Source organism: Bubalus kerabau, chromosome 11 (assembly GCF_029407905.1).
Source record: "Bubalus kerabau isolate K-KA32 ecotype Philippines breed swamp buffalo chromosome 11, PCC_UOA_SB_1v2, whole genome shotgun sequence".
Lineage (NCBI taxonomy): Eukaryota > Metazoa > Chordata > Mammalia > Artiodactyla > Bovidae > Bubalus > Bubalus kerabau.
In genome coordinates this window covers 72496809-72520070 of record NC_073634.1, presented here as the reverse complement: position 1 = coordinate 72520070, position 23262 = coordinate 72496809, and the positions used below count along the sequence as shown (strand labels likewise).

The 23262-nt window shown below is 43.8% G+C and overlaps 1 protein-coding gene across 1 annotated transcript in view; it reads left to right on the top strand.

Annotated features, from left to right (window-relative positions):
- Positions 1–398: 398 nt before the first annotated feature.
- LBH (LBH regulator of WNT signaling pathway) overlaps positions 399–23262 on the top strand; it is a 68930-nt gene continuing 46066 nt past the window's right edge. Inside the window, exons 1-2 of the mRNA XM_055540601.1 lie at positions 399–500; positions 694–820. Of these exons, the coding sequence (XP_055396576.1) occupies positions 786–820 (35 nt within the window). The 5' untranslated portion in view covers positions 399–500; positions 694–785. The remainder of the gene's footprint in view (positions 501–693; positions 821–23262) is intronic.

Here is a 23262-nt window from a genome sequence, read left to right as displayed (position 1 = left end):
GATATTTAAAAAAAAATTTTTTCAACAGTCAACTCAGATGCTGCTCTCTTAATGCAGCTAAAGACTTGGGGGCACTGGGAGGGACCATCCCCAGGCAGAGTGACATCAGTTCAGAGGGAGGGCCAGCTCCCAGGACAGGCTCTCCTGCCCCTCCCAGCAAGGACCACCTCCTTCACCTCCTTCATCAGCTCATTAAGGCCCCTGGAGATTGGTCCTCCCACATTTCAGGGCTCCTGATCAAGAGGAGGCACATCTCACTGGGGAAAATTTGTTCTGTTTCATTCACGGAACAGCATTTTCTTCCGTTGTCTGATGTATTGATTAGATTTCAGACAGGATTAGTGGGGTTGATGTCATTAAGTAAAAAGCCATCTCCTCTGGAAACAACCCAGAAAGTCTGGATTCCATGTTTAAAAGCCTTGGATCCCGTTAAGATGACATATTGAGAACCACGTGGATTCCAATTCAATAGGAGAACTGAGAACTCCGAGTACCAGCCGGTTCGTGTGGACACCTGAGGGGCAGAGACGGGGAGGGTGGGAAATGAGGGCAGCATAATTTGTCAGTAAGGGCAGAGAATTCTCAGCCACTTTTCCTCAAGAACAAGTGATCAATAAATCAAATACAGCCCATTTGCCAGGGAATGGCTGAATAAATTACAGTACGCCTATAACACTCTTCTTTCTGCCGTAGTGTGAAATCTTCAAACAGAACTGAGAACAAATAACTCCCGAGTGAAGCATTTGACATTTTAGTCATGTTTCAGCTGATACAGTGGGGACAACATGGTGCTACAGGTTGGATTCTGTTCCCTTAAAAGGTATGTTCAAGTCTTAACCTCTGAAACCTATGAATGTGGCCTTATTGGGAAACAGAATCTTTGCAGATGTAATCAAGTTAAAGTGAGGTCATACAGGATTAGGGTGGTCCCGAAGTCCAAAGTGATTGGTATCCTTAAAAGTAGAGGGTGAAGACATAAAGGAGACCTATTGCCATTACTGAGTAAAAGAAGTCAATCTGGAAAGGCTACATACTGTATGGCATTCTGGAAAAGGCAAAATGATGAAGACAGTAAAAAGATCAGTGGTTGCCAGGGGTTAGAGGGGAGGGAAGGCTGAATAATCTGAGTATAGAGGGCTTTTAAGGCAGTGAAAATGCTGTGTGATATCATAATGATGGTTACATGTCATTATACATTTTTCCAAACCTACAGAGTATACAGAATCAAGAGTGATCCCTAATGCAAACTATGGACTCTGAGTGAACATGAGGTGTCAGTGTAGGTTCATTGATTGTAACAAACATATCACACTGGGGGTGGGGGCAGGTAGGCTGATGTGGGGGAATTTTGAGCGTATGGGGGCCATAGGGGATATGGGAACTCACTGTACTTTTCACTCAATTTTGCCATGAACCTTAAACTGCTCTAAAACATATAGTCTATTTGAAAAAATGAGAGAGAGAGGGAGAAGCCAGTGCTCATCTCTTGACAAATTGAAAAATGCCTCTCCCAGTTCTCCTGTCTCTAGTCACTAAAGTGTTTCCTGTTAGCAGTGGCCAGTGGGTGGGATAACACTGAGTCCAGGTATAGGAAAAGAAACATGCTGGCTGCCTTCCTCACTTGTTAGCTTGAAAACACAAAGGTGAGGGACTTCCCTGGTTGTCCAGTGGCTAAGACTCCACGCTCCCAATGCAGGGGGCTGGGGTTTGACCCCTGGTCAGGGAACTAGATCCCACATGCCATATCAAAGAGTTAGCATGCCTGAATTAAAGATCTCACTTGCTAAGTCCTGGCACAGTCAAATAAATACATATTTTAAGAAAGAAAGAACAGGAAATGTGCTTTCTCTGTGTGTTGATTGATGAGGGGCCAGCAGGGGGCGCTCTTTAGCAGGAGCACGCCCACTGAAATAGGAGCATGATCTTATTTTTAGCAGAGCTGTGTGTCCCCTTCACCCTGAAGTGCAAGTGCCTGGATGGTGGCAGAACATCCTGCTGGGGGTTAAGGGGTCAGTCATTCCAGGGCTGTGGCCGTGGGACTGGATGACAAAGCACGACCCAGAGTTGAGGGAGGGGAAATGTCACAATATCCCTCCCCACCAATGATACCCTGTGTCTTAAAGGTGGTGAAACCAGAGGGAGGGAGGCCGCTGTGGCAGAGGGGTGTTGCCTACTCCCCTCCGCCCACCTTTCCTGCCTCCTCCTTATCATTTTGGAGCTGTGCTAAGCATTTCACATGCATTTCATTTTTGTGTCTTGCTACTTTCTTTTACTTGATCTACAATGTTATGTTAATTTCTATTGTACAGCAAACTAATTCAGTTATCTATATAGTGAATACATATGTGTGTGTGTATATATAGCATATATATATATATATATAAATATATATGTATACCATTCTTTTTCATATTATTTTCCATTGTGATTTATGACAGGATAGTAAATATAGTTCTCTGTGTTCTACAATAGGACCTTGTTTATCCATTCTATATATAATAGTTTGTATCTGCTAACCCTAAACTCCCAATCCATCCCTCCCCCTCCCCCTTGACAACCACAAGTCTGTTCTCAATGTCTGTTTCACATGCATTTCTTAGTCTCTGGCAGAGTCTAAAGATGACCCCTTTCCCTGTATGCATAAGTGATAGGGCCCCTGAGCCTATCACTTACACTCTCTGCAGCTCAGTTCCCACGTCTGAAGTGGGGACATTAGCACCTGCCAGGGTTACTGAGGGTGTGGAGTAGTGGAGACAACTCAGGCTTTGAGTGGGGCAGCTCTTGATGTTCTGCTCCCCGGGTCCCTTCCTCTCCTTGCACTCACAGAGATAATCATACCTCCTGCATAGGATTTAGGGGAGAATTTAAAGAACTTAATGGAGAGCTGCCATTTGAACAGCCATCACACCACGGTTCCAACACACACCCATCTAGCATAGTGCCCAATGATAGCATATGTGAGATTAAGCTGTTCCCATTTCACAGATTAAGACACCAAGGGCAGATAGGTTAAGTCCCAAAACTTGAACCTAAAGCCAAGCTGGAGTGCACTTTCTAGGATAAGCATCCACAGGACTGCAGGCACTCAGAGCCATTAGCGCCCTGACCCTTAACTCACAGCGCTGACACAAGAATCACATAACAAGGCATTTGTAAACAACACAAGGAAAACAGTGCTTTGTAAATATAGACGCTTAACAAAAGAGAACTATTTTTTAACTTGACATTTAAAACCAAGGGAACATCACAAATGTTGTATTCTTGTGGATAACCTTATTTAGACTAAGCTTATAAAAAAATGTTCACCAGTGCAAAATATTTTTACAGTTCCCCCAAACTGTTTACTAACAAGCATCCACAGATTAATTTTTATGGTGCTGATGTAGTTTTGAATGTCAAATGACAGTCTTCTGGGACAGAAAATCAAAATAGAGCTTTTTGTTAAAACAACAACAACAGGACATCATTTAGCCTGTGTGAAAGATATTCAGTAAAAAAAATACACCTCTTTTTTCCCCCGGTGGCTGTCACATGTAGTCTTGTCTCTGCCTCCCTTTCCCTGTGTCTGCACTGGCTTCCCTCAGCTTTGCCTCCTCTATGAGCGTCGGCACTGATTTTCCGCTTCATGTCTTCTGTTCCCTCTTCACTGGGCATTGACCGTTGTTAATGACTAGTTGGTGGGGATGGAAGTGAGAGCTACAGGTAAGGTCCCCTGCACAGGGCCAGCGTAATGGACATGTGGCCTGTGCAGCCACACAGGGTTCCACACTCACAAGGCGACTTCCCCACTCTTGGTTTAGTGCTCTGCAGTTGCTGTCATGAAATTCTTAATAATTCTCCCTCTGAATTTGCATTTTTGAGTGAAGTGTGACGAGACAGTGGATCCTAGTTTCATTCATGGTCCTTCCCCTTGCTGCCTCCCAAGGATGCTCTTCTCTGGCCCCTGGGGCCCCAGGCCTTGCCTGCCTGCCCCTCCCCACTCCTGTCTGGCAACCACTGCCATCTTCTGCCCAGGAGGTCTCATTGGAGGAACAGTCCCATGGACCTGATTACAGGTATGGGGAGGGTCATGGTCAGACACATACTCCCTTCCTGCCCCAGAACATCTCAGGCTGCAGCTGCCACCAGCTGTCCTCTGTCAGGGCTGGCACGGGTGGCCTGCCCAGAATCTCTGGAAGGCAGGCAACCAGCCTGGAAGTCCAACCTTCAGATGTCAACCCATTCCAGGGGAAGGAGCCCAGGTGATGGGAAAAAGCAAGAGATAAGCATGTCCTCCAAAGGGCATTGATGTCAGAGATACAGAACAGATTTGATCAAGTAGTGAGGGTAAAGGAAGGCCAACTCTTCTCCATTGGGCTTCTTAAACTTTAGAGTGCAGAGGAAACATTTGGGCAGAGTATAAAATTCAGATTTCCAACCTCACACATGAAAGAGTCTGACTCAATAGGTCTGGGGTGGGCCCTGGAATCTGCATTTGTAACTGCCTGCCTGGACATGGTAGAGAAATCCTGCCTTCTGCAGCCTCCATTGCCTTAGACCCTGATGACGTCAATGGCAGAGTGTAACCGTGCACCCCTATTCTCTCATTCCTCAGGATAGTTTCCGTGTTTTTTCTCTTTCTTTTTAAAATATGAATTTATTTAGCAGCTTCGGGTCTTAGTTGCAGCATGCAGGCTCTCTAATTACAGCTTAGTTGCTCCTTGGCATGTGGGATCTTAGTTCCTCGACCACGGATCAAACCTGCATCTTCTGTGTTGAATGGCAGATCCTTAACCACCAGACCACCAGGGAAGATTCCTGAGGATGCTTCTTTACCAGAAACCCTGATCTCATGCCTGCTCTGTGGTTACACACTGGGCAAGAAAATTCCCTTTCCAGCTGGAATGACTCAAGATTTTGGGAGCCAAACAGGTCTGCAAGATATTGGGTGGGAAAGACTCTCTGTACATTGAGCTGAATCTCTGTAGGTCTTGTTTTCTTCAAAGAAAGCATATTCCAGCTCTACCAAGCTAAAACACTTGCAAGTTTTGTGACTGTGCCAATCACAGGTTTCGGTTGTAAACCATTGAAACTGTTCTTGGTTTTCTGTAACAGAGTGGGAATTATTGGAGAGCATGGTCAGCAGAATAATGGTACTCAGAGATGTTCATGTCCTAATCTCTTGGTCCTGTCAATATGTTGTCTTACCTGGTAGAAGGAAGTTTGCAGATGTGAGTAAATCAAGGATCTTGAGTTGGGAGCATACCCCTCAGTTATTTGGGTAGGCCTGATGCAATCGCAAGAGTCCTTACAGGAGAGAAGCAGGAAAGTCAGAGTCAGAGGAAGAGATGTGACATTGGCAGGGGAAGTCAGAGAGAGATTTGAGGATACTCCTCTGCTGGCTTTGAAGATGGCTAGAGGGAGGACATGAATCAAGGTATTCAGGAAAAGGCATGATCCAGAAGCGGGAAAAGGCAGGGAAATGGATTTTCCCTGAGAGCCTCAGAAGGGACCAGCCCGGGAGTTCCCTGCTTGTGATCCAGCAGTTAAGACTCTGCGCTTCCAAAGCAGGGGGTGAGGGTTCAAGGCCTGATAGAGAAACAGATCCCACATGCCATGCAAGGTGGCCAAAAAGTTAAAAAAAAAAAAAAAAAAAGCCTAATGCAGAAGGAACCAGCCTTGCCAACACCTTGATTTTATTCCCTGGACCTGTTGGCTTGTCAAGAGGTAAAGAATCGGCCTGCAACGCAGGAGACTCAAGAGTCACGGGTTCAATCCCTGCATCAAGAAGATTCCCCTGGAGTAGGAAATAGCAAACCACTCCAGTATTCTTGCCTGGGAAATCCCATGGATAGAGAAACCTGGTGGGCTACAGTCCATGCGGTTGCAAAGAGTTGGACATGACTGAACACACATACATACACATAGACCTGTTTCAGACTTCTGACCTCCAGAATTATAACGAGTTTATGTTGTTTTAAGTCACAAGGTGGTGATTTGTTACAGCAGAGTTAAGAGACTTCTACAGCAGGAAGAAGGCAGCTCAGAGAACCAATGGGGAGCTAGAGAATCTGGCCCAGGTGGGTGAGATGCAGGTGACACCTGCCCCAGGAAGAGCCTGCTTAGGACACTATCCCTGATGGACGCTCACCACTAACTCCGTGGGCCCCACGGCCTGGGGACTGTGCTGCTGCTGCCTGGCCCAGCCTCATCTCACACCTCTCAGCCACATGGCAGCAACACTGGAGTAATCTCCATGGGTGATGAGCCCGGCCCCCACCTGCCCGGGCTGAGATAGGGATTATCTGGCCTCCTGAAGTTTCCTTTCCAAGGTGCAGGGAGTCCCTGCCTCCAAGCTATCTCAGGAATTCCCCACTTAGGGAAGTATTCAGTTGGCAGCTGGCTAAAATGACAAATTCCCACCCACGTGGCTTTGGGCAGGTCACCGCACCTCTCTAGGTCTGTTTCCATGTCTCAGATGGAGAGTTACTATTTTCTAAGGTCACTTCCACCCCTTACATTCAATAAATATTTGTAAGTGGTGGGGTGAGGGGGTAGAATGGAGCCGTTCACTTGCTGGGACTCTGAGAAAAGCCGCTCATAGTTCTGGCACAGGGCACCCACCTCGCTGCTATTCTATACCTGCTTTAAGCACAGCAGGGTATAGATTTCAGACTCTTGGTCTGCAGAAACCTAGGCCTTTGTGCATTTAAACCCACACCAAGATGGATTTGTACATCAAGATTCTCAGCAGCTGCTCTTGGAATGGGTGAAGGGAAAACTGCGGCTCTACGTAGATCACAGAGAATCCTGGACACTAGGCCCCACTCGTGCAGCCAGCAGCAGCTCGCTTAGCCGCCTCTTCTTGGAGCCCCCGGGACAACAGGAGTCAGAGACCTCAGAGCAGGGGATACACCATAACCAAACTGCCCTGACCCATGAGCATTCGGGTAAAGGACACAGAAGGCAACATGCAACAGGGAAAAGCCATCCGGGGCGGCAGGAGCTGTTTCTCCACTCAGTTCTCAGGCAGGGAGTCAACTGCAGAAGGAAATAAACAAACAAATAAGAAAGTGAACATGTTAGTCGCTCAGCCCTGTCGGACCCTTTGCGACTCCATGGGCTCCATAGCCCACCAAGCTCCTCTGTCCACAGGATTTTTGGCAAGAATACTAGAGTAGATCGCCATTTCCTTCTCTAGAGGATCTTCCCAACCCAGGGATCGAACCAGGGTTCCCTGCATTGCAGGCAGAGTCTTTCTGAGCTACCAAGGAAGCCCAAATAAAGCCATAAATAATCCACAGAAGTAACTGTTAACATTTAGGATTTTGTCTTTTATATGTTTTTCTGTTACATATTATACACACACATCTATATTTTTAATTTCATAATTATAATTAACTTGTTTATACAGTTCTGAATCTTACTTGTTTTTCCCTTAACATGTTTCTTCTATAAAATTCTTGGAAAACATCACTTTTAATAGGTATCTGTGTCCATCATAAAGCTTAGCATAATTTATTTAACCTTTTCCCTATTGTTGAACATTTATGCTATTTTCAGTTTTTCACTATCTTTAGTGATAGTGAAATGTCTTGAACATCTATATACATCTTAGTTCCTATCCCGGAATATGTCTTCAGGAACCTGGAATTATTGGTTAAAGAGCACCAACATTTGTCCCCCAAAGAAACGATAACCCAAATATTTAGAAAAACTATCCCAAGAAGGAATTTCTTCGTACTTTCAACCCCCAAGTCAGAAATGCTTCCTAGTTACATTGTTTGCCTGGGACTTTTTGGTAAGGAATGAAGAGTGGCTCAGTGATAGCCACCTCTGATTCTTGAGTAATTAAGGCACTATCCCAGGCAACAGAGAGCACCCTGTTCAGGATGCCGGGGGACTCTGGCTCGGGGTCCTTCGGTACTGAATTGCTGCACTGATATGTGTTCTGACGGTGGAGACGGGGTGCAGGGTGGAGAGGAGATGCAGAGCACAGGAACAGTTCTAGCTCTGTTCCTCAGCACCCTCCTCATTGCAGCCCTCCTGGCCGGGAGTGCCAGCAGAGGCTGAGGATTCGATGATGCCAAGGCCAATTGCATCTGAGGTTTGCTCTTGGCCAGAACTGAGAACAGGGTAAAGGGAACTGCCTCTGGGTCAAGGTGAGCCTGTCTGGTTGGAGGTCCCACGGCTACCGTGGAAGAAAAGAGCAAGCAGAGCATCAAGCTAGGTGTGGTGGTGAAGGGGAACAAAAATGCTGGTTCACGTGGGAACCAGAGGAGCCTTTCCATCTGAGATGGTGGCCCTGCCTGTGGGTGGTCAGGCTTAAACCTCCATGACTTATGGCTCAGTGCTAAAGCCATCCCTTCATTTTAAAAGGAAGAAAACTAGTATCCACTGGGGATTTGCTCTTTGCCAGGCACTTTACAACACAAGGGAGGCCTATTAATCCCCATTTTTACAAATGAGCACATCAAGGCCAAGAGAAACAGAAGGCCTTGCTTAAGGTTGCAGGGCTAATTATTAAAGGGCTGGGACTAGAATTGGATACAGAGGCAGGTACAGTAGGGAGAAAACCAGAGACCTTGGGGTCTCATCAAGCTCTGCTGTGTGTTAATTCTTTGAATATAAGGATGATACTCCTGCCCTCTGAGCTTCAGCTTTCCTCGTCGGTACAACAGGGGACTGCCTGCTTGTAGAGCTGTTCAGAGCAACAGGATAATGCTTGTGCAGGACCTGGTATCAGGCTTGGCCCACAGGGCAGCTCACTAAAGACAGTTGTAACATTCATGAGGTTTGCCTCTGCCATCTCTCCTGGAAACCCTGATGGGGATGCCATCCAGGTATGGATCGTGAGGATTTCTGGGAGACTTAAGTTGAAAGCAAATCCCCTCCCTCTCTGAACACCTCCCACCCTGCATCATGTTTCACCCCCTCCGTGCATGCTGGCTGCTTGATTACAATGTTCTGGCTTTTCTCTCAGAGAAACAACTTGACCAGAACGCTAGAAAGAAAGCTCAAAACTCTACATCCCTTTCCTGCTTCCCAGACAGACTTGGTCCCCAGATAGAGGGGTTCCCCAGTGACTCGGTGGTAAAGAGTCCTTCTATAATGCAGGAGCTGCAGGAGACGTGGCATGGGTTCGATCCCTGCGTCTGGAAGATCCCCTGCAGGAGGGCATGGCAACCTACTCCAGTATTCTTGCCTGGAGAATCCCATGGACAGAGGAGCCTGGTGGGCTACAGTCCATGGGGTCGCAAAAGACTTGGACATTACTGAGCGACTAAAACAGCAAACATCAGATGAGGGCTGCGGGGAGCACTCTTAAAGGCAGTGTTTTTAACTTTCGGTATATTTGTACACCATCCAGGAATCTTGCTACGATGTAGATTCAGATTCAGTAGGTCTAACAAGCACCTGGATGAGGGAAGTCCATACTGTGGTTCCAGGACCATGCTCAGAGAAAGACATTAATGTTCTGCCTGTCTCTTACCTTGCTTCAGTCCTGAAGTTATGTGACCTATAAAAACCTCCTTGCCATCTTCATGCAGCTGGAGTTGTATGGGCAAGTGCTGACCAAGCAAGCTCCTCTCAGCAGACACTTTAATGTAGTTAAAACCCACGCTAGATTCTTATCAGTTCTGCTCTGTATAAACAGGGTGTTCAGATATACACATTTCCAAAAAAGGTGTCTTTGGACCAGAATCTGTCCCCATAGGTCACACAAAGACTCTTATGGGGAAGTGGGGTCTTTCTTCTCTCGCTCCTTTCTATCCTTTGGGTTATTCGCCTTTGCTATTCCATGAATGGGCAAGTCTCTGAATACCTAGTGAAAATTACCTTTCTCTTTCTGTATTTGCTAGTTGCTTATATAAAAATTCATGTTCTATGTATTTAGAGCACATAGGCTCAACTTTAAGAAAATGCATTATATGGTAAAACAAACAATACAATGGATATTCATTGTGCATTAGAAAGTGATCTTGGTTTCATAGAAAAAATCACTACAGCATGCCATCAGGTGATAAGCTCTTTTCTGGTCATTTAACTGTGAAAATCTTGCTCTCAGAGATTCTAGTTTAATTGGTCTAAGGAGGAAGTAGGGTCCTAATTATTTTTAAAGCTCAAAGAGTGATTGTAATGCACATCCAGGTTTGAGAGCTACTAGCCTAAACGATGTCAAGCTTCCACCTTTAAACTCTTTAGGTGACTTGCCGTTCATTTAAATTCAGCACACATTTCTGTACAGCAGCCGAGTTCCAGGCACTGTGTGAGGCTTCACATATATGAGTAAATCAGTCCTAGTTCCTACTTTCAAGGCACCCACAGTCTAGCAAGGGAGATAAAGCATACAGAAATAGTTTTATCTGGAGGCCCCACAAACATTGAAACAGGGAAATGTTGTCTGTAATATACAAATAAAAGATGAAGAAGAAACAGGCAAGCCTGTATGTTTCTCTTCCATCGTTGTTACTCTGCCTCTCCCTTCCCCTCAGAAGGAATAGAAGATGGATTAAGTAGGAACACAATGAGCTACAGGGCAGACGCTTGGCAATCATATCTGAGTTCTGGGGTGAGTGCGCAGGGCTCTGGGAGGCTGAGGTGTGTAGTCGTCCAAACTGGATGATTTCTTAATGCAGGAATGCAAAACCTGCCCACAAGTGGCAAAGAGTGTGAGATGCGTATCAGCAGAAACTGTCAAGAAATTCAAGTTGCTTTCTCTACCTGTTTTTCTGAATAGTGCCCAACCTCCAGGTTTGAGTGCCCTTCTTCCCAGATGGCCTCCCCTGATCCCCTCACTGCTCTATGTTCCTCACCCCATCCAGGCTTACCTGTCCCCAAATAACCTTTCACCAATAGTTGTTCTGACTCCTATGCTGCAGGTGTTAATGAACTGGGCTGGCTTCTGTATGGTGCTATGAATGGCCAAAAGACCCACTCAAAAACTCTTGTGTTGTAAAATAGGGAGTCTACTCTTCCAAAAGTCACTCCAATATAGAGGAATTCAAGAATGGGATATTTTAATAAATGCAAAACCAGGCAACCTCTAGCTTAAATTAATCCACTGAAGAGTAAAGCAAATGGATTTTGGCAGAAAGTAGCATATGCCCCAAGCATTCCCCTTGACTTCACTCCTGGGCCTTAGCAAGTATGATCATTATGGTCTCGTGAGGTCCTCTCCCACAAACGAAAGAGTTTGCTTCCAGGCAGAGCTGGCCAAAGAGGAAATGGGCTGCTTCTTAAGATGCTGAGTTTCCGCATTGGAAAACTTTTGTGAGGATATGCGGTGAGGTTTGGGGGCAGGACTATTTGAACAATGAATAGGGTGTTGGCTACTTTTAATGTGCCTTTCAGGGAGCCTCTGAAAACCACTTCAGGACCTGAGTTTAGCTTCCTTCCAGCTCTACACAAGCAGAGGAGCAGGGACAGCTTGCATGGCAATGAGCATGAACAAACATGAACTGGGACTTGCCTTGAATCTCATTCTGTGACCCTCAAGTTTTTCCTATACTTCAGCCCTCACAGTCTCTCCAGGGGACAAATGTTATTCCCCTTTTATTGTTGTTCTTGTTCAGTCGCTAACTAACGTCCAACTCTTTGCCACTCCATGGACTGCAGCATGCCAGGCTTCCCTGTCCTTTACTATCTCTCAGAGTTTGCTCAAACTCATGTCCATCGAGTCGATGATGCCATCCAACCATCTCATCCTCTGTCGTCCCCTTTTTCTCCTGCCCTCAATCTTTCCCAGCATCAGGGTCTTTTCCAATGAGTTGGCTCTTTGCATCAGGTGGCCAAAGTATTGGAGTTTCAGCTTCAGCATCAGTCCTTCCAGTGAATATTCAGGACTGGTTTCCTTTAGGATTGTCTCGTTTGATCTCCTTGCTGACCACGGGACTCTCAAGAGTCTTCTGCAGCACCAGAGTTTACAAATAAGGAAACTGAGGTTTAAAAAAACTGAAAGATTTGCCCAATATCCTACAAAAGACAAGCAGTTCAAACCCAGGTTTCCTAACTTTTAGTCTGATGTTTACAGTATGATATCATGATCTCTATTCTATTCAGACACAGTAAGAGCTGGAAAAATCCCAGAGTATTTATTCAAGAAAGAAAATGATCTCAAAGAAACGGATTTGGTGAAATGGAATGGTGGTTAGCTCAAGGCAATGCCATGAGTCGCCAGCAGAGGGCAGAAGCCTGCCATTCTAGATGCTTACATCCTTGAACGCCCACGGGCGCCTGGTAAGAATTTTTCGCTGAGAGGGCACCCGAAGAAAGAGCAGGAAAGCGCCAATGTGGACTGCTGTAATTTCAGATGGCATCTGGGAGCCAGGGGCACTGAAAGAAAATCCATCCCCACTCTGGTCCCCTGCACCCAGAAGGAAACAGGCCTGCAGCAGCAAAAGACATTGGAACACGAGCAGGATTCTAATGCGAACAATCCAAGATTTGGGTCTGTGTCTATCTAGTGTCACTTTCCTTCTGGATGCCTGCCTATGCATCCATGAAAAGAAGATGACAACCGCCTCGTAGGAGTATTAGGACAATCAGCCAAAGCATCCAGGAAACTGTTTCATGTGCTGGCAGGTTAGTGGAGGTGGGTTTGAAGGAACGGGGCAGGACTATTTGAACAATGAATAGGGTGTTGGCTACTTTTAATGTGCTTTCAGGAAGCCTCTAAAAACCACTTCGTGACCTGCGTTTAGCTTCTTCTAGTCTCTCACTAGCACGTGAGCTGTTGACAAGGAGGCCAGGTTGACACCTGTGGTGGGAGGTGGGTGAGGGATGTGGGGCTGGCATGAGGTGGTAGGCAGAGGAGGGGATGCCACTGCCCCCATTCTCTGGTTCGCGTCCCTCTGACCTCAGGACACTGCTCTCCAGTTGGCACGCTTCGCAAGGGCTGCCTATCCCCTGGGGTCCTGTGTCCTCAGAGGAGGGCCCCGAACCTCCCAGGTAGCAGCTGGGTTCAATGATGTGGCCCAAATCCCTCAGCCCCAAGGGTGCTGGGCAGAGTCCCCTCCCAGCCAGACAGCTCAGAACTGAAATGCTGCTGGTCAGGCTGAGTACAGCAGACCAAGGGCCCCATAGCTGCTCACCCCCAACCCGGCACTTGTCACGGTAACAGCACTGTACAGTTCTTTCCAGGAGCACAACCTCCTGTCTCATTGTTCATCATGCCAACAGTCCTGAGAAGTCAATAGGACAGATACGGTTTAATTCCCATTTTTTAAGATAAAGAGATTCTCAGCCAGCTTAATGATTTGCCCAAAGCAATGTAGTGGTTAAACAACAACCAAAAAACCCAAACTCAGAATCTGGTCTTATGGCCCTAAAGATACCACCTTGTGCCAGTGATTCTAACAACAGAGATCTTCCATCTCTCTCCGTCTGCTCTCCCTCTTTTTAAACTCCTGGTATTCCCAGATGGCTCAGTGGTAAAGAATCCGCCTGCCAATGCAGGAGACACAGTACAATCCCTGAGTAGGGAGTATCCTCTAGAGAAGGAAACTGGCAACCCACTCCAGTATTTTTGCCTGGGAAATCCCACGAACAGAGGATCCTGGAAGGCTACGGTCCATGGAGTCGCAAAGGAGTCTGACGCAACTTAGTGACAGAACAACAAAAACAGCATAGACATAAAGACCATCATTCTCAACTTGTGTACATTATCATTGTCAAGCTAGGCAAAGACCTTCTCTTGTTTTATTTGATTTAATTTTCTCATCATCCCCAATTTGTGTTCCCGTTCAACACTCTTCTTACCCTCTAAATGGGCACCACATCCAATTTGGTTGATTGGTTCTTTCATTGATTGATTGAGTCATTCATTCATTCATTTGTAGGCTTGAGTCAGAAACATTTCTAATACGGTATTTATGATGTTATTAAAACAAGCATTTTTTGTTAGTATTGTTCACAACTCATGGACTCTAACTATGGGTTTGTTTTTTTTTTTTTTAACATTCCTAGTCATTTCCCATTTCTATGTATATGCTTTACTCATTCCCTGCTTCTGGCATCCCTAATTGTATTACCTGCTACTTGTGCCTACTTAATTTGCTTTATTTTTACTGGCTTCTAATTTATTTTGTACTATTCTCAACTTTATCACCTTGGAGATATTTCCCTGCTCGTTTTATATTATTTGCTTATTTGCTATATATGCTTATGAGTCCTGCATCCACACTGGTAATGGTGATGTCCACAGTCAGCCACGTTAGTCAGTCCTCACCATCACCTAAAGTCCGAGTGAACTCCTCACAAGGCTGACAGTAAATCACTTAGCTCTTGCTTTGATCTTGATCCTTTTATAAGTTTCACATACCACTTAATAGTTGAATGCTGGAACCGCGGTGTCCAGTAGATCTTTCCACGATAATGGAGATGTTTTATACTGCTGTGCTGTCCAATATGGTAGCCACTAGCAATGTGCGGCTATTTAAGCAGCTGCAATGTGGCTTCTGTGATTGACGAGCTAAAAGTTAATTTTAATTAATTTAAATTAAAATTTAAATAGCCTCATGTGACTACCTAGTGGAATACACAGACCTATCGCATTACTACTCAAAATGTGGTCCCTAGACCAGAAGCATTGCCATCTAGAAGCTGGGAGCTTGTTAGAAATGCAGAATCTCAGGCATATCAAGGTCTGCTGAATTAGCTCTGCATTTTAACAAGATTCCCCATATGATTTCTATGCACATGCAATTTTCTGCCCTTCCTCCAGAACTATTGAGGTATAATTGACATATAATGGTCTAAGTTTTTAAGGTATACAGTGGTGTTGATTTGATATACTTGTGTACTGAGAATGACCACCACAGTGCTAACACCGGCATCATGTCACATAATTACCATCTCTTTTTTGTGGTGAGAACATTCAAGTTCTACCCTCTTGGCAACTTTCAAGTATATAATACAGTATTCTCAACCAGAATCACCACACTGTATATTAGATCCGCAGAACTGTTTCATATTATTACCAGAAGTTTGTGCTCTTCAAGCAACGTTTCCCCATTTCCCGCACCCCAGCCCTGGTAACCGCCACTATAGTCTATTTCCATGAGTTCAGCTTTTCATATTCCACACACAAGGGATATACAGTATTTGTCTTCCTCCGTCTGACTTGTTAGTCACTTAGCATGATGCCCCCAAGTCCTATCCATATTGTCACAAATGACAGGCTGTCCCTCCTTCTTATGGCCAAGCAGCGTTCATAGATATGTATTTCACATACAAATGGATAGAGAAGATGTGAAATTATATCTGTATCACATCTTCTCTATCCATTCATCTGTTGATAGACACTTAGATGGTTTTCAATTTGGCTATTTTGAATAAAATACTGAAAGGAACATGAGAATGCAGATTTCTTTTTGAAAACCTATTTCCATTTCCTTTGGGTATATACCTAGAAGTGGGGTCGTTGGGACCATATGGTAGTTCAATTTTTAATTTTTTTGAGGAATTTCCATAGTGGCCGCACCAATTAACAAGCTTGCCAATAGTACAAAATGATATCTTTTTCTTTACACCTTTGCCAGTACTTGCTATCTTTTGCCTTTTGGAGGATAGTCATTCTAACAAGAGTGAGGTAATATCTTCTTGTTGTTTTGATATGAATTTCCTTGACGATTGGGGCTTCCCTCATAGCTCAGTCAGTAAAGAGTCTGCCTGCAATGCAGGAGACCCAGATTCAATCCCTGGGTTGGGAAGATCCCCTGGAGAAGGAAATGGCAACCCACTCCAGTATTCTTACCTGGGGAAATCCCATGGACAGATGAACCTGGCAGGCTACGGTCCATGGGGTCGCAAAAGTCGGACACGACTTAGTGTCTAAACCACCACCTTTCCTTGATGATTAGTGATGTTGAGTGCCTTTTCACCTGTTGGCCATTTATGTGTCTTCTTTAGAAAGATGTCTTTAAAAAAAAAAAAAGAAAGAAAAGAAAAAAAAAAGAATGGCTTTTCTGTTTGTTTTTGCCATTGAGTTGTATGAACTCTTTACACTTTGGTGTTCTGCTGCTGCTGCTGCTGCTGCTGCTAAGTCACATCAGTCCTGTCCAGCCCCTTATCAAATATATGATTTGCAAATATTTTCTCCTGTTCTGTAGGTTTAAATTTTTTTGTTTAATTTTTTTTTCTCTTTAAAGGTGTGATGCTTTTTTGTAAGAATGATACTCAAAGACTCCATCATTGTTTTGGTTATTCTGAAGAAAACAGTATACTTCTCATATATTTTCTATTTTAGTACAATTTTTGGTGATGTAGGAGAAAGATATTTGTGATAGCTTTATCAAGCAAACTTGCTGAGCTGTCTTATTAGTTCTAATAACATGGTGGATTTTCAATGTGATTGGTCATCATTCTCTCTCTTTCCTTCCTATAGCTCTTTTTCATTCTTCTGATAAATGCTTTGGCTAAGTCTCTAGTACTCAGCTGAACCATAATAGTTATCATAGCCACCCTTGGTTGTGGGGATGAATCTAAGTTTCTTCATGTAACACCTATAACCTGGGTCTCCTGCATTGCAGGTAGATTCTTCACCATCTGGCCCACCAGGGAAGCCCCAGATATTTAATATATAGTCCTCATCAAGTTGAGAAAATATACATTTATTCTAACTTTGTGAGAGACCTTAAAAAATTCAGAAGTGTTTATTTGATATAAATGCTTTTCAAAATTAAAAGTTCAAATATTTTAAAGAACATTTATTGAGATAATCATGGGAATTTTCTTCTTCAGCACATTAATGGTAAAAATTACATTAATAGTTTTTTCTCACACCATACTTTCCCATATTCTAAAAATAAACCTTACTTTGGACATAACTTTATAAATATACTGTTGGATAAAGTTAGCTAATATTTTATTTAGAATTTCATATCTATATTCCAACATGAAATAGCTATATATAGTTTTTTGTTTGTTTTTACCATCTTTATCTGACTTTGCTATGAAAGTTAGACCTATGTTATAGCAAAGGAGAAACTGACTTCTATTTTCTGGAACAATTTGTATATATCAGTATTATCTCATTCTTACAAGTGGATAGAGCTTATCTCTAAAATCATTGGAGCCTAGGGCTTTTCAGGAATAGGGGACATCTTTGGTTATATTGTAATTCTTAATTAACCCTTGACAATTCAGTTTGCTATTTATTATTGTTGCAATTTTAGAATTTCATATTTTTCCAAAATTGTATCAATTTTAATGTCTCCAAATTATAATTCTTCATGACATTGTTAATCCAAAATTTTTCGTGTTCATGCTTCTTTCGGTATTAATTGCATATTTATATCTTCTCTTTCTTTCCTTTGCTAATTTTGTTACATATTGTTTGTATATTTTATAACCTTTTAAAAAAACCAGCTTGTTTTATGTCTTGTTGTTTCTGCACTCTTTGTTTAACATATTTCTGACATTCAGTTCAGTTCAGTTGCTCAGTCATGCCCGACTCTCTGCGACCCCATGAATCGCAGCACGCCAGGCCCCCCTGTCCATCACCAACTCCCGGAGTTCACTCAGACCCATGTCCATCGAGTCAGTGATGCCATCCAGCCATCTCATCCTCTGTCGTCCCCTTCTCCTCCTGCCCCCAATCCCTCCCAGCATCAGAGTCTTTTCCAATGAATCAACTCTTCGCATGAGGTGGCCAAAGTACTGGAGTTTCAGCTTTAGCATCATTCCTTCCAAAGAAATCCCAGGGCTGATCTCCTTCAGAATGGACTGGTTGGACCTCCTTACAGTCCAAGGGACTCTCAAGAGTCTTCTCCAACACCACAGTTCAAAAGCATCAATTCTTCTGTGCTTAGCCTTCTTCACAGTCCAACTCTCACATCCATACATGACCACAGGAAAACCAATAGCCTTGACTAGACAAACGTTTGTTGGCAAAGGAATGTCTCTGCTTTTGAATATGCTATCTAGGTTGGTCATAACTTTCCTTCCAAGGAGTAAGCGTCTTTTAATTTCATGGCTGCAGTCACCATCTGCAGTGATTTTGGAGCCCCCAAAAATAAAGTCTGACACTGTTTCCACTGTTTCCCCATCTATTTCCCATGAAGTATGGGACCGGATGCCATGATCTTCGTTTTCTGAATGTTGAGCTTTAAGCCAACTTTTTCACTCTCCACTTTCACTTCCATCAAGAGGCTTTTTAGTTCCTCTTCACTTTCTGCCATAAGGGTGGTGTCATCTGCATATCTGAGGTGATTGATATTTCTCCTGGCAATCTTGATTCCAGCTTGTGCTTCTTCCAGTCCAGTGTTTCTCATGATGTACTCTGCATAGAACTTAAATAAGCAGGGTGACAATATACAGCCTTGACATACTCCTTTTCCTATTTGGAACCAGTCTGTTGTTCCATGTCCAGTTCTAACTGTTGCTTCCTGACCTGCATACAAATTTCTCAAGAGGCAGATCAGGTGGTCTGGTATTCCCATCTCTTTCAGAATTTTCCACAGTTTATTGTGATCCACACAGTCAAAAACTTTGGCATAGTCAATAAAGCAGAAATAGATGTTTTTCTGGAACTCTCTTGCTTTTTCCATGATCCAGCGGATGTTGGCAATTTGATCTCTGGCTCCTCTGCCTTTTCTAAAACAAGCTAGAACATCAGGAAGTTCACGGTTCACATATTGCTGAAGCCTGGCTTGGAGAATTTTGAGCATTACTTTACTAGCATGTGAGGTGAGTACAATTGTGCGGTAGCAACATTCTTCAGCATTGCCTTTCTTTGGGATTGGAATGAAAATTGACCTTTTCCAGTCCTGTGGCCACTGCTGAGTTTTCCAAATTTGCTGGCATATTGAGTGTAGCACTTTCACAGCATCATCTTTCAGGATTTGAAATAGCTCCACTGGAATTCCATCACCTCCACTAGCTTTGTTCGTAGTGATGCTTCCTAAGGCCCATTTGACTTCACATTCCAGGATGTCTGGCTCTAGGTCAGTGATCACACCATCGTGATTATCTGGGTCATGAAGATCTTTTTTGTACAGTTCTTCTGTGTATTCTTGCCACCTCTTCTTAATATCTTCTGCTTCTGTTAGGTCCATACCATTTCTGTCCTTTATCGAGCCATCTTTGCATGAAATGTTCCCTTGGTATCTCTCATTTTCTTGAAGAGATCTCTAATCTTTCCCATTCTGTTGTTTTTCTCTATTTCTTTGCATTGATCACTGAAGAAGGCTTTCTTATCTCTTCTTGCTATTCTTTGGAACTCTGCATTCAGATGTTTATATCTTTCCTTTTCTCCTTTGCTTTTTGCTTCTCTTCTTTTCACAGCTATTTGTAAGGCCTCCCCAGACAGCCATTTTGCTTTTTTGCATTTCTTTTCCATGGGGATGGTCTTGATCCCTGTCTCCTGTACAATGTCACAAACCTCATTCCATAGTTCATCAGACACTCTACCTATCAGATCTAGGCCCTTAAATCTATTTCTCACTTCCACTGTATAATCATAAGGGATTTGATTTAGGTCATACCTGAATGGTCTAGTGCTTTTCCCTACTTTCTTCAATTTAAGTCTGACTTTGGCAATAAGGAGTTCATGATCTGAGCCACAGTCAACTCCTGGTCTTGTTTTTGCTGACTGTATATGTATGTTTTCTTTTCCTCTCCTCCTCCTTCTTCTTCTAGGTTTATTTTGGAGCTTTTTTTCTAGTTTCCTGCATTGAAAAATTAGCTCTAAGAATGTTTCAAAAAGGGTTTGGGTATAAACTATCCTCATAATTATATACTTGATATTATTTTATTTTAATTGTATCTTTTAAACTTGCATTTAAATGATAGCTTCATTGGATATAAAGCTCTAGGTTTGAAGTCTTTTTCCATCAACATTTAAAATATTACTTCATTGTTTTCTTATATCCATTTTCGTTACTGCAGCTTCATGTTATTCTGATTCTTTTTCCTTTTTATTTCATCTATTTTCTGTTTATAAATACTCTGAGAATTTTCCTTGTTGTAAATATTCTTAAATTTCCTTTTCATCTATCTTGTTTAGATACACTGAATCATTTCAACAGAAGCTTTTTATTTATACAAAATTCTCAGTTATTATACTTTCAAATTTATCCTCTCCCCTTAATTCATTTTCCCATTCTGGCTTCAAAGCCTGTGATATGAACCACAACAGTGTCCTCCCTTTCTGAAAATTAAGTCAACGTTTTGCTGCCCTTGTCTGTTTAGACACTGCTTCCCTCCCCGACACTGTGAAAGGCAGTGATAGGGGCCTGTTTTGCCTCAGTATTCTTACTGCATCTGTGCTCACTGTGAGTTGAATGAATGAATGAATTTAGAGAATAGAGGAGTGGCAGTGGCCGCAGGATTGGAGTAGGAGCTGCTGTGGGGCCAGGGCAGCAACCAAGCCTCGTGACACGGTGTGCCCACACCCAGCTGTATCACCTCTACAGGGTGGCAGCCCCTTTAGCAGACCCCTCCCTCTGGGAGGAAACACCTGCAGCACCCAGCACAGCCCAGTCACGCTCTAAGATAATGACCTGGGATAAGAGTCAGCCATATCTTCAAGTAGCTCTCCACTTGACCCAGAGCTCCTTTCTGACAGCCACGGGGATCCCAATGGGTTGCTGCTCTGAGTCCTTCCTGTCCAGCTGGGGGACCTATGGCAAACTGCCCTCCTCTTTGATCCTCAGTTTTCTTTTTCATAATTTGGGGATAATGTCACTATCCTATCCAGCTTCCAGGGGAGTAAGGAAAAGAGATGTTTAAGTGTCTGTAAACAGGGTGCTGCTGTCCTCAAGGACATAGCATAGTGCATGTAAAAATCTCTGACCCTGGAGCCTGCGTTCTGAAGGGAGCGCCCACATGGTGCTACATAGTTCTTAATATAACCCTGCTTCCTTGGAGAGGAGCAACACTCCCTGCAGGTCTGTGGCTTTTCAGATCATTTGAAACTTCTGAGAGCTAGAGCCAACTCCAGGTGGATGATTCCAATCACTCTTCACCCTCCCCTTCCACACCTTCACTCACACCCCTAACCCTGACTAACTCCATCCCCTCGCAGTCTCCTGCTCTGGTTTCATTGAGTTTCCATTCTAGCCTTCCCTGCTTGTAAGAGGGTCCCACATTCTGAGCATTTTCTTTCCCCTCTGCCCAGAAGAAGTGTCTTTGCTATGTATATACCTTATGACCTGCTCTCAGGTAGGCCTAAGCTGAGGAATTCAATCTAAGAGTTCCTTGGATGATATGGGCTTACTCCTCATCAGTTCAGTTCAGTCACTCAGTAGTGTCCAACTCTTTGCGACCCCATGAATCGCAGCACGCCAGGCCTCCCTGTCCATCACCAACTCCCGGAGATCACTCAGACTCATGTCCATCGAGTCAGTGATGCCATTCAGCCATCTCATCCTCTGTCGTCCCCTTCTCCTCCTGCCCCCAATCCCTCCCAGCATCAGAGTCTTTTCCAATGAGTCAACTCTTCGCATGAGGTGGCCAAAGTATTGGAGTTTCAGCTTTAGCATCAGTCCTTCCAAAGAACACCAAGGACTGATCTCCTTTAGAATGGACTGGTTGGATCTCCTTGCAGTCCAAGGGACTCTCTCAAGAGTCTTCTCCAACACCACAGTTCAAAAGCATCAATTCTTCAGCACTCAGCTTTCTTCACAGTCCAACTTTCACATCCATACATGACCACTGGAAAAACCATAGCCTTGACTAGACGAATATATTTTATTTCCATAGGAGACCCAAAGTCTTAACACAAAAGGTAGAAATACCAGGTCTCTCGGCAGCCCGGTAGCAGGAAGAGAGCAGAGGGTTGTTCCAAGCCCTTCAAGTAACCCAGTTAGGCAACAGTGTGGACTCTTGAGAATATGCCCTTGGTTTCCCAGGCACAGACATTTTTCTGAATGAGATTCTTTCTTTCAGACCAAGGCTATCAGCTCTCTAGAACCATGCCCTTACTTTCAACTTCTCTCAGTGGCCAACCTCAGAAAACTTTTTCCTTTTTTTGGCTACACTGGGTCTTCACTGCTGCACGCAGGCTTTCTGTAGTTGTGAAATTCAGGCTTCTCATTGCAGAGGCTTCTCTTGTTGCAGAGCACTGGCTGTAGGCGTGGACTTCAGTAGTTGTGGCGCATGGATTCAGTTGCTCCAAGGCATGTAGGATCTTCCCAGACCAGAGATAGAATCCATGTCCCCTGCATTGGCAGGAGGATTCTTCACCATTGGACCACCAGGAAAGTCCTCTTCAGTTTTAGTTTTTAAGTAGATCTGATGCCCTCTTAGTATTCCTGCTTTTCTAATCTTCTTTCATAAATGTCTTCCTTTTCTATAGCTTTAAGAGGTTTCAAGTGCATGAGGTAAGAAATTGGATTTGATTTTCTTGGGCACCATCCAACCCTGAATTCAATGATTCTTTGAAATTTGCAACATGGTTAACACTAAACCGGCACCACTGAGGACCACTAGTGATTAAACCCGCAGCGATGTGGATGGTAAATATCTACTTAATGAGAAGAAACAAGCCTAACCAGTAAGTTATTTATCTAGCGTTAAGATTATTGAGTTTCTCTGACATTATCTAGGTTGAATATTCAAACTGACTACACTCCTAGTGTGCCATGGAAATTCTGTCTTAGTAATGACAACCATAGATAACACACAATAAACCAGGCACTGTCCCAAGTACTTTACATTCATTATTTATTTCTTGTAATAATGCTATGAGATAATTAATACTTTCATCCCTATGTGACAGAAGGGAAAACAGGCCAAGTAAGGTTAAGTCATTTGCCCAAAATTGAAGTTGGTAAACGATAGACTTGGGACTCAAACTCAGCTCAGCAGAATGGCTTCTTTCCCACTCTGCATACTTCCTCCTGAAGCTCAGAAGAGGTTATTGTGCACCCCCTGTATAGAATTATGCTCTTATGTTTCCTCATACGAGACTACTGGAACCCTTTCCTTTGCCTCTTGTCATTTTGTGTATGGGTTTTACCTTTTGCACACCAGGAAAAGTTGGAAGAATTAGGAGACCTTCGAAGGAGGTAAGAACTTCAAGTGCAAATCATGAAGCTGCAATAAGAAATAAGAAGTAAGCAAGGAAATGCAACCCACTCCAGTGTTCTCGCCTGGAGAATCCCAGGGACCGGGGAGCCTGGTGGGCTGCCGTCTATGGGGTCGCCCAGAGTCGGACACGACTGAAGCAACTTAGCAGCAGCAGCAATGTTTGAATCAAAGTGAGAAAGGTTAGAGAAGGGTGCGAAGGAGGAAATGAGGGGTCTTATGGAGAGTCTGGAATCATAATAACATGTCATA